This window comes from Gadus morhua, chromosome 16 (genome assembly GCF_902167405.1).
Source record: "Gadus morhua chromosome 16, gadMor3.0, whole genome shotgun sequence".
Classification (NCBI taxonomy): Eukaryota; Metazoa; Chordata; class Actinopteri; order Gadiformes; family Gadidae; genus Gadus; species Gadus morhua.
Window position 1 is genome coordinate 14,756,522 of NC_044063.1, and position 12,500 is coordinate 14,769,021.

Below are 12,500 nucleotides of genomic sequence, written 5' to 3' on the forward strand. Positions count from 1 at the left end.
CGGGAAGAGGGATGGAAGAATAGATGGTAAGACAGACAGGCAGACAGACTTATCAAATGACATACATGCTGACACACAGACGTACGGACATGGAGAGAGACAGACAGACAGCCAGACGGATGGATGGATCCCTTACCGCACTGATGTCCTGAAGCGTGATGGACTTCTTCTTTTCGACAACTTGACCAAAACGGCCAAACATGAGCTGAGCAAGATAGCCAGGCAACCCAGGCAGAATGATTGATGGATCAGAGAGAAGGATGCGAAGGAGGGAAAACAGAGGGCAGGAAGGGGTGGGGAAAAGCAAAATGGAGAGGAATGGAGTTGGTATACATTGGGAAAAAAGAGAAAGAGGGAATAGGGAGAATAAAGAATTAGAATAAATTACAAGGAAAGAAAATTATTAATATGATAATAGATATATATTATGCAGATGTGATATTGCACTATTTGTAACCAAACAGCCTTACATTCACTACTCTCAATTAGCAAAAAATCGACTTAATTGGATATCTATTTCTAACCTGTATTTATTATTATGAGTAATTTCTCATAATGCAAACCTTTTGTCCCTGAATTTTCATCCACCTTCCCATTAAGGAATAAGCAAGGCACTGCAAATGGTTATTGGGTAGCCTTCGTATGATAAACAGTAACTGGACTGTCCCATAATAGCCATTCAGATGATGGACTTAATGGCTTGAATGCAGACCATTTGGATGAGGTACCGAATAGAGCACATTTCAGACAAGCAACCTGGTACGGACAAAAGGAGGCTGAATCCACAAATAAATTAACAAGTGAAGTAATCAATGGCTGAACAATAAATCCCGGTGGCTGGCGAGCACTAGGGCAGCTGTGGGGGGGGGGGGGACAGCAGCCAGGAGGGAACGTCGTAACAAACACCAGCCAAATGTCAGCGTGTTGCGTTTAATGAACCGAGAACCTTTTAAAATGCAGGTTCTGGAAGATGATGCCCGTCCCCAAAAATTACGCTGGAAAGAGAGATCTAAAATTAAATACTCTTGTTTTATTCTGCCACTTTGTTCATCTCATTAACGTGTATTTTTTTGTGTAGGCAAAAAAACGATGATGCTTAATGGCCCCGCAATTGTATTGTGTAGTGTGAGTGTTTTGGCATGACTTACCGGGAAACTGATTTCCTCCTCCAGAACTTTGTCTCCAACAACCTAGGAGGCACAATGGGACAGGTCAGAGGTCGAGCATTGAATAAATCGCATGCTATTAGTGTGTGTGTGTGCGTGCATGCGTGCGTGCGGGTGTGCGTGCGTGTGTTTGTGCAAGCCTGTGTGTGTGGGTATGAGAGTGAGAGAGAGAGAGACCTGGCAGAAGAGTTGGTGGTTGTCTTCGGATACCAGTAGGAGACAGCAGCACTGTGACTGAGTCTGCTGCTGCAACTGTGGAGGGAGAAAGCACACACAGACACACACACACACACACACACACACACACACACACACACACACACACACACACACACACACACACACACACGCACACACACACACATTGATTAATGTTTCCACTTTACAAAATGGAACCCCAAGAGGATGCAGTTTGTAAAATGCAATTTGAAGGCAACAGAGCGCATCCATTTAGTATACTACTGACGTAGCAATCATTAATGTAAATAACTATCAGAGTTGTAAATCATGCAAGTAATGCCTTGAGTTAAAATGTACATTCAATTAGCAGCCATATTGAAAGAAACAAATCAACAAATAGAAGTATGTTTCTATCCAATTCTGGGATTGATTCGTCTTTTCAATGACTATCATTGAGAAGACGACCGTCGTTCATGTTTTAACGTTAAATGTTTTAATGTTAGAACAATTCTGTGCTCAGCATCCCTGCTGCTCCCGTCCGTGCTCTGTGGGACCTGCAGTTATGCAGTCAATGTCCCGATGTTTTGTGTGAACGTTTCGCTTAAATTCATGGCCGTATGCATTCAGAGGCCCACACAGAGCTGCATGGCCATCATAATTACATCCACACTAGATAGACTAGTGCATACAGTCACACAGACACACACACACACACACACAGACACACACAAACAGCAATGTCAGACCTACCAGCATACGTCATAGGCAACAGACCGACGTATGATGCATCTGCACATGCACACACACACAAACACGCACACACACTCACACATGCACACACACACACACACACACACACACACACACAAAGGACTACATACGTCATAGACAAACACACACACACACACACACACATGTACACCACACTTACAATTGCAAAAAAAAACATGCACGCTACACGCACAACACCATTTCACAGCAATAAACACAGAAGGCACAGATGGCAAGTGTGCGCACACATAAAACGCGTCGGCACAATCCTTGCACGGACACAAAAGGGAAGATAAAACCCTTCTAACCCCTTTTCCCACAACACTGTTAATCCGCCTAACAACCATCGTGAGCACTTAGTTCCCCACCAAGCATGGTCTGTTCAGAAGCAAGTCCCAGCATCGTCCCCTTCCTCTCATCTCCGCCCTTCCGTCCAACACTCACAGGCAGCCCAGCATACTTAAGAAGTAAAAAGATTAACGATATGCCACGCGGATCAGTGGGAGCATCATTCGATTTTAATTGAATTGTTTTTGTTGATTTATTTCTATAAGCAGTCATCGGTGGTGGTGGCTTGTGGCCGGCTGCATGGGTTTTGATGGAAAGGCTGCAGGTATGGTGAATCAGAGGCAATGTCCTGCAACAAGACATTAAGTGTGTGTGTGGTTCAGGTATTTGTACCGCTACCGGTCACGACTGTTACAGAGGGATCATCTTCGGCTTAAAATGGCGTGGTACTTTAACACATGTTCAACACAGATTATCTATATTTGCTTCTTATTTTTTAATGTATTTGTAACGGGTCCCAGGTGGGATCGCCGTGGACAGATTATAGATAACTGAAACAAAGAGAAAAGAATGCTGACACGGGAGACGTGACTTGTCTTTTCAGATCCTCATTAGTTATATTTATTAATTTAACTTCTCAATTTACTGAAGGTTACCGTTTATCTTCACATTGTCCATGCATTTTAAACTCAGCATCATATTACTCCATATGTTGTCTAATTAGACAAATTTTCCATTTTCTTAAAGCAAACCAAAATACACAAAAAATACTCTTCAATTCAAAACACACCTTTTCTCACAGTGTTGTTCTTTCATCTCTCTGATACAATAAACAGTTTGTACAAGGTGCATCTTTAATGCTCTTAAAACCCATTAGGTTTTACTGAACTAGTATTTTTAACAGTACCTACCTTGTAGGCTATATCAAACATTTTCTTATTACTGAACTTCAAATAACTTTTCTTAACCCGTTTTTAACAGTATCTTTAAAGTGCTTTACAACAATCAATAAACATTTTAATACTTTACAAAACGTCAAGAAGTGAGCCACGTGTGGTGTTATTACAATAAAACAAAAAGGTAGAGACGAGCGTGGTCGGTACTAGCTTAAAGCTACTAGCCTAACGGCAAAACTTCCAACGGCGCCGTCATTACAAATCTCTCGGCGAGCGTCGGACCTTACTAGCTACACATGTACTCATTCTAACACTCATACTTTACTAAAACATTTCACTACACATTATCCAATCACTAATCATCATCATCCAATCACTAATCATCGTTCGGCCACAGCCGAGAGGGTTGGGACGGGGTCGTGGGGTTAAGAAGAGTGCCATGAGAGTCTCAAATGGCCTGATGATGTCTTCACACAATCATATTGCTCCAACAAGGCTATGGTTTCCATGACAAAACCCTCTGCTTCTGCCACTACATGCCTCAAACCACTAAAGTGAATCAACAAGTTCACCTAACGCCAAATGCTTAAACTACCCAAAGCTAAAGTTGCATGTATCAGCCGAATTAGCCCGTCACTGAAGTTAGCCCTGCCGCTGAAGAACCGGTTCCTGCCACTTCAAGAGTACACAAACACGCCTGCCACCCATGCACCCCTGAGCCCCGAGATGCGTCCGGACAAACAGTGCGGACAGAGACCGACCATGAACCCGTCGCCAGAGAGGCGAGCTGTGCATGCGTCGGCCACCCGTGTACCCCTGAGCCCCGAGATGCGTCCGGACGGATGGTGCGGACAGAGACGGAACAAGAACCAGTCGCCACGGAGGCGAGCTGCGAATGCGACCGCCAACTCAAGCCAACAAGGGCCCATCTCACAGAAAGCAGATGAACCAGACACTCTGATTATAGGAGACTCAACCATCAAGGATATACACGGTAATTAAGATCAAAACATGCTACTTCCCAGATGTGATGGCTAGTGATATCAACCACAAACGTGCCACAATCATATTGGAAAACCCCAAAATCTCACAGATTATTGTGCATGCAGGACTTAATGATATTCAAGAGAACAGTCAGAACTTCTGAAGAGGGTTTACACTGATCTATTGGACACACTGGACAAAATACACATTAAGGGCCCTATTTTAATGGTCTGAAATGCAAGTGAGAAGCGCCAAGCGCAAGTAGCTATTGTTGCTATTTTACCGGCGCATAAATGACTCTTGCGCCCGGCGCAAATCTAAAAAGGGTTGGTCTGAAGTAGCCTAATTACCCGTAGGTGTGGTTTGGGCGTAAAGTGCAATAAACCAATGAGAGTGCCATCTCCCATCCCCTTTAAGAGCCATGCGCGCATTTGAATCTGAAGAGTTTATATTTTGACAGCGCGTTTGCAGACTCCGATATGACAGATGCATGACCACATGAATTTCAAACTTGAAATGGCTCAGTTTATGGCCAAATGATATGGCCTAATTCACACATGGAATAGCGTTTTCTTCAACAACTTCAGAAATACTGTAAAGACAGAGATCGCATTTAGATTAAAAAATAGCATTGCATCGTTGATGATGACCTCTATTGGCGTGGAGGTGAAATGCGCAAATCACACGTGTTCGATTTGTAAACACACTGGGCGGCACAGCAGGGCGGAGATCCGCCCCAGCACCGTGTCGGCGACGGTGCCCTGCCTCCCGGCCTACATCCTGCACAGCTGGACATCCTACATCCTGCACATCCTGTTCATGTGCATCCGCCACGCCGACTACGTCGTCGACGACGAGAAGGTGAGGTCCCTGCTCACTTCCACCATCAAGGCCATCAAGAAGGTCCTCAAGAAAAACGTCAACGACTTTGAGATGGTGTCCTTCTGGCTGGCCAACACTAGCCGCCTGCTGCACTGCCTGAAGCAATACAGTGGAGATGAGGCGTTCATGACCCAGAACACGGCCAGGCAGAACGAGCACTGCCTGAATAACTTTGACCTGGCCAATTACCGGCAGGTGCTGAGCGACCTCTCCATGCCTTGTTATTGCGACGGTCATGTTAGACTTTCATGTTTTTCCCCATCTATTTGAAGTTAGGCTATTAAACATGTTGCATTCTATACGGCCTGATTATGTCATTATTTAAGCTACATATCCTAATAAGAAGCGCTAATAAGGATATTTGACTAAACCAACCAAACAGTTGAGGGTTTTTGCCTACCAGCAAAAGCATCCTCCAACTGCAATCTTTGGTTAGTTATTTCTTTATTAATTTAGCTATACTTTAATAGTATTCTTTCTGTTCAAATCTGTTCAGTGTTCCAAATTATTTGTTATTAAATGTTACATTAAGTTAATTGGTATATAAGTGTTGTTTAAATAATATGCTTTTTAATTTAAAAAAAATCGTGGGATGTATCGAACCGTGGGTCAAAAATCGTGATACAAACCGAATCGTGAGTTTGTGTATCGTTACAGCCCTATTGATTAAAGCTATACTGTACGATGTGAGAGAGCTAGCATGATTTGAAATTAGCTTCTCTTCGGAGTTCCGTTTAACTCCTCCCCCACCCTTCAGGACTCCCTGCCCCAACCCCTCGACACAGAGCCGTGCACGAGCGCTAATGCTGCTTACGGCTTACTTCAACGGCAACCATTGCGTCACTTTTCAGGCCATTCAACTCCCTCAGCTGTCGCCATCGCTGAAAAGCGAATCCAATATTTATTCTCGTTTTTCCTCGAGCATTCTCCAACTTTTTTTTTGTTGCTGCCTTTTCATTTTCTGTCTTTCTTTTTCTTGCCTTTTTAGAAGGATGAACCGGGGCAAGTAACGGTGGCAGTTGTAACTTCTGTTATTTTTCTTCCATCGTGTTAACGTTGTAGGCTCACTAGGTCTAGTCCACTGTCATGAACTACTATGATAACAACGCTTTCTTTGCCCTCCGTGAACGCGCTCAGGCCGGCTCAGGCTCGTACACAGAGGGGAGAGAACGCGCAGGCTTGTGATTGGTTCTTTAGATTCGGGTACAATGTCTCCGATTAGTAAACATTTTAACAGGTTTATAGCAGATACAGAATTCGTTTTTTTTTCGCTTCTTTTTCATTGCCCATAAGTTATTTATTGCTGTCAGGATGTAAAAACCAATTTCAACAACATATTAAAAAGTGCATATCACTGAAAATCGTACAATATGCCTTTAAGCATTTTGATTTATTTGAGAACTAACTTGATTTAATTTGTCTTTATCAATAGTTTTCCAACCTAATCCTAATCCGAATCCGAATCGCAATACGGAATGCTTGTTGTTCATGTATTCAACAATTCATGTTCAATAAAAGGAAGGAGAAGGATTTGAGCTGTCCTGCGTCCTCTGTCTAACAGTGCCATTTCAAGTTGGGGAAGCACAAATGAGAACATAACCCAGATAACGTGACAAATACCTCAAATAGTCCTCAAATAAATTTCGGCAAAGAAAACTTAACACACATATGATTTGCGGTAACTGTGGTTCTATTTAATGATTTACGCAATACATTAACAAACATCGTTTCTTACCAGTATTGTATGCATTATCATTAACGACTTGTGTTCCTAATATGCATGTGTCCCCCCGTTAATATACATTGCCATGGACTGTATTATGCGCTACGTGTTTAGTTTGCGTGTGTTCAAACGGATGGACACACACACTTGCGCCCGCATTCATTAATCATTTTACAAATACACACGCGCGCCCGCATTCATTCATTCTTTTTAACACTCACACGCGGTTAAACAATGTTTTCTCGTGATCAAATACTCATCAATCCTAAAAGTTATGGGCTTGTACACGATGTCTGTGTCAAGAAAATATGTGTTTGCTGCATGGCGTTTGCAGATGCATTGATTTAAAAGTACAACTTATTACCGCTGTATCAGCTGTTCTTTCCCTATTAATTTACCAAGAATGTGTGACTAGGTAGATGAGAGAAGCAAAGTGTATGCACGAGGTGCACAAGCAAAATTTTGCATGCGCCCTTAAAATAGCATCTGAACAACGCGCCAGTGACTTTAAACCAGGTTTTTCCTGGTTTTTGGCGCAATTGTTTTCTGAAACTGCAAAATGTATTGACAATTTCAACTTGTTCTGGGGGCACAAATATCTTTTCAGAGCAGATGGCCTCCCCCCAAACTGATTAGGCTCAAACTGTTAAGGGGACAATCTTCTCTTCTCACTCTCCCTCAAATCTACCCTGCCATGGTCTGACACACAGGCAACAGTCAGAGCACAGGTGGAGAAGAAGCCAGACTACAGCCTCCCCCACACATCTACTCTGCCACTATCTGACACACAGATAGCATACAGACCACGGACCTTGAAGAGAGAAAACATCCTGCCCGATGCCATGGACAACGTGCCTTCCCCCATTGCTGATATATGTTGGCATCAAACTTGCATCTGTGTCAATGATAGCATCACCACGTTATGGCCACAGGCTGATAACACCCAAGCGGAGGGAGCCCCAGCCCCCCCCCCCCGTACTGATAGTAGTCCTGAGACAAAAAAGGGTTCAGCCGTAGACATAGTATAAAGGAAGTTTCGCGTAATCTACTGAACCCAAGGTTGCCTACGTCAAAACATGGCAACTTTGCATTCCTGCTGTAACCACTAAGAGAGTAAACAAAGGGAAACTTAAACACACTGCTAACCTCACAAATCTCATATCTATTGCCTCCAAACCAAAAACAACCTGAAGCCTATCAACAACAGGACTACTGTCTCAGGACTACTTAATGTTAGGTCTCTTAATAACAAATAATTTTTAGTTAATGATTTTATTACCACTTCTAAACTGGATTTTATGTTTTTAACTGAAACATGGCTGGAACAAAATAACAGTGCAACCGTTCTGATAGAGACAGCTCCTCCCAACTATAACTTTTTTGATCCATTTAGATCTGGAAAAAGTTGGAGGGGTTATATTTAAAAATGTATTTCAGGGGAAACATGTTATTTGGTGATTTTCCATCATTTGAATACCTTTGTGCTATATTGAAATGCTCCCCTAGAGTTCTCCTATTAATTATTTACGGGCCACCCACATACTCTGCAAAATTTTTCAATGACTTCACGGAATTATTGTCTAGCATCTCCACAGACTTTGACCTTCTAGTAATAACTGGTGACGTCAATTCTCAAAAAAGCTTTTTAACATTTTGGACACATTTGAACTGTCTCAACATGTGAAAGAGGCTACTCATTGTAAGGGGCACACTCAAGACCTGGTTATCACAAAGGGCCTCAATGTTTCTGATCTCTCTGTGACTGATCCTTCCTTGTCTGAGCACTTTTGTGTTTTCTTTAATATATATTTTATTCCTAACATACAGACAAAATCAAATACTTTCAAAAAACGGTATATCAATGAAGATTCTAATGTACTTTTTAAAAAGGCAATATCCTTGCTACCGTCTCTCAACTCATGTTCTGTTGATCTTGTAGAAAACTTTAATTTGAACATTTTGAAAGCCATAGATGTCATTGCACGTTAAGGTTAAAACGATTTCTGGAAAGCAAAAGGCACCCTGGAGAAAAGCTGCTTCTATAACAGCACAGAAAAAAGAATGCAGGAAGGTTGAACACATCTGGCGCAAAACAAAACTTCATAATCACCATATCTATAAAGAGAGTCTCTGTGCCTATAATTTAGACTTAAAAAGTGGTAGAAAAACATTTTTCTCCAATATCATTAAAACCAATACTAATAATGCAAAAACCCTATTTGCAGCTGTTGACAGACGGACCAAACACCCAACACAAATTCCACCTGATCTCCATTCCACCCAGAAATGCAATGAGTTTGCAGCTTTTTATTCTGATAAATTTGAAGCCATCAGACGCGCATCAATATCTCCACTTCAAACAAAAATTTTGGACTACTACCCTGGTCAGGCAAAAGTAACGTGGCAGGGATGGCATGCTTTAATGTTATTGACTCTAAAACTCTTGTGGAAACTGTGACACAACTAAAGCCATCCACCTGTTGCCTTGATACTTTACCTAACAACCTCTTTCAGAATGTTTTTGACTGCCTAGATAGATTGCAGATAGTTAACAACTCTCAGGCAATTTTCCAAAGCCTTGAAAGCTGCAGTTATTAAACCGCTTTTAAAACAGCGGAGCCTAGATGCCTCTATTATTAACAACTACAGACCAATATCAAATCTACCCTTCATAAGTAAAATAATTGAGAAAGTTGTCCTCCAGCAACTTAATCACTTCCTGGCATCAACTGGTTGCTATGACACCTTCCAATCAGGATTTCGACCCCTGCACAGCACAGAGACCGCCCTTATTAAAGTTGTAAACGACATCCGTCTTAACGCAGACTCTGGCAAAACCTCAATACTAATGCTACTAGACCTCAGTGCTGCATTCGACACTAGACCATACAATACTTTTGGACAGGTTAGAAAACTGGGTGGGAACAACAGGACTATCAACAACAGGACTTCTGTCTCAGGACTGACTACTTAATGTTAGGTCTCTTAATAACAAATCATTTTTAGTCAATGATTTTACTACCACTTCTAAACTGGATTTTATGTTTTTAACTGAAACATGGCTGGAACAAAATAACGGTGCAACCGTTCTGATAGAGACAGCTCCTCCCAACTATGTTGGACTACGAGCAAGTGAAAGACTGGATGTGCCGACATTTCCTTCAACTAAATGAGGACAAAACTGAGATAATTGTATTTGGTGCTAAAACGGAAAGGCTTAAAGTAACCCAACACCCTCACTCTCTGTCCCTGAAAACCTCAACCAAAGCCAGAAATCTAGGGGTTATCATGCATTCAGATTTACATTTAGACAGTTACATGAAATCAGTTACAAAATCTGCAGATTATCACCTTAAAAATGTAGACTTACAGGGCTCATGTCCACCGAAGACTTACAAAAACTTGTACATGTACAACTTGTGCAAGAAATTTGAACTTATTACCGTACACCAATTCTTAAATCATTACATTGGTTTCCTGTATGTCAGAAAATTGATTTTAAAATCATGCTGCTAACCTATAAATCCCTACATGGTTTAGGCCCAAAATATTTAACTGATATGCTTCCACTACATAAGCCTTCTAGAGCACTAAGATCTTCTGAGACCAATCGGTTAATTATCCCCAGAGTAAACACGAAACATGGTAAAGCAGGATTTAGTTACTATGCAACTCTGACCACCTTTGAAACAAGACTGAAGACTTTTATGTTTGCTTTAGTTTTCTGCTAAATCTTAAAAACATTGCACTTTCTAAAAAGCTTTTTTAACTTTCCCTTTATTTTCTATTTTTACCAAAAAGATACATGATCTGATACCAGAGAGAGAGGACAAGGGTTTGAGACCCAAGTTCTGTCTGGGTTAGAGCCCTAGAATCTGGGTTGGAGTCCCAGAGAAAGGACCAAGTTCCTTTAGGTCGGGTACGAGTCCCGACGTTGGTACCAAATTCCTTTAGGTCTAGTTGGAGTCCCAACGTGGGTACCAGAGAGACTGTTGATCTGATCTTATATACATTGCACTTTCTAAAATGCTGATCTATTTTACTTATTTCTTTGCATATCTTTTCTTTTACTTTTACTTATTTTATTGTATGACAATGTTTGTGTGTGAAGCACTTTGAGTCTGCCTTGTGTATGAAAAGTGCTATATAAATAAAATGCCTTGCCTTGTCTTGCCTTTAATTGTGCTGTTATTGGTAACTGGTTGTTTGCAGGATTCCAGAGATTAATAACGTTTAATGACGTGAACTCATTGTACTCTAATGCATATATCACAAATCAACTTAAAATTTAAAATTGAAACTGATTCGACAAATAGATCTGAGTGAGTGTGCTTACGTAATGGATGACCTTGAGCTGGAGCGCTGTGGCATCAAGGTCGTACAGCTCACCTGTATCAGAAGAGCAGAGGGGGGGATGGAGGGAGAAACGATGAGAGTGATACAGTCCGAAGAAGAAGAGGAAGAAGAGATCTGCAGATTCAGAGCAGTGGAAAGTCTGGGTATGCGCAGCGTGCGCCTAAGTTTGACGGTTGGGAAAGCAATCCTGGGGGGGTGAGGAAGACACAATGCATGAACACAGCGGGACAAGATGGCAGTGCAGCGGCGTGCCGACTACACAGGAAGACAAAGGGTTAGGAACCCGAGTGCTCGTGAACAAGTGCAGGAAATTTCGCCGTCAACGTAAAACTAAACACAGAGTATGCGGAATGATGGGGTGTGTGCGTGCATAAGTGCAACATGTGTACGTTTGGGTGTCGGCAGGCAGAAGGGAGGTAGACAACATTACAGACTCAATTCCATTATTCATGAGTTTCTAAACACTGCTTTCACAAAACAAGAAATACAAAAAAACATTCCCTGCTTTCCATGGCTTGTGTTTGCTGGGGACTTCCTTCTGTGGACAGAACCTATATAAATTCATAAAGGTTCTCGCACATGGCCTTCCAGGATTATCATACACTACACGTCCTCACACACACACACACACACATACAGTACATTCCCATGCATATATGTTTGCATTTTTTGGAATAATAGTGTGCCATATCATTATTGTGTTGTTGCTCGCTGTGAATATTTGCAACGGTATAATTTATGAATTTATTCCTTACTGAATTCTGACAATTGTTGAAATTGTGATTTTTGTGATATCTTCAGGGTGCAATTTCATCCCCAGAACATGACAGTATGTCTGTCTAGGGGAATGCGCGTGTGGCTGTGATAGTCATGTGTGTGTGTGAGTGTAAATACCGCAGAGCTGTAGAATGTTGCGGTCCAGCTCACAGTAATCCTGGTCCGGGACATCGAGGCCCAGCAGTACATTGTGGGATTGAATAGGGGAGGGACTAAGGGGCGGCTGAGGGTACGGTAGCTGGATGGCTTGGACCCGCCCACATGCCACCGAAGCCTGAGATGAGACACACACACACACACACACACACACACACACACACACACACACACACACACACACACACACACACACACACACACTCAGGCACACACAGGCACACACACACACACACACACACACACACACACACACACACACATGAACACACATCACGTCAATTAATTAACAGCATCACAGAATCCAATATTTATTTAAGG

General features: G+C 42.0%; 1 protein-coding gene across 3 annotated transcripts in view; it reads right to left on the reverse strand.

Annotated features, from left to right (window-relative positions):
* pde2a (phosphodiesterase 2A) overlaps positions 1-12,500 on the reverse strand; it is a 130,447-nt gene that overhangs the window by 18,967 nt on the left and 98,980 nt on the right. For all 3 annotated transcript variants that reach the window (XM_030380510.1, XM_030380511.1, XM_030380512.1), the window contains 5 exons: positions 12,141-12,297; positions 11,227-11,279; positions 1,344-1,418; positions 1,149-1,190; positions 137-205 (listed from right to left, as the gene is read on the reverse strand). In XM_030380510.1, the coding sequence (XP_030236370.1) occupies positions 137-205; positions 1,149-1,190; positions 1,344-1,418; positions 11,227-11,279; positions 12,141-12,297 (396 nt within the window). The remainder of the gene's footprint in view (positions 1-136; positions 206-1,148; positions 1,191-1,343; positions 1,419-11,226; positions 11,280-12,140; positions 12,298-12,500) is intronic.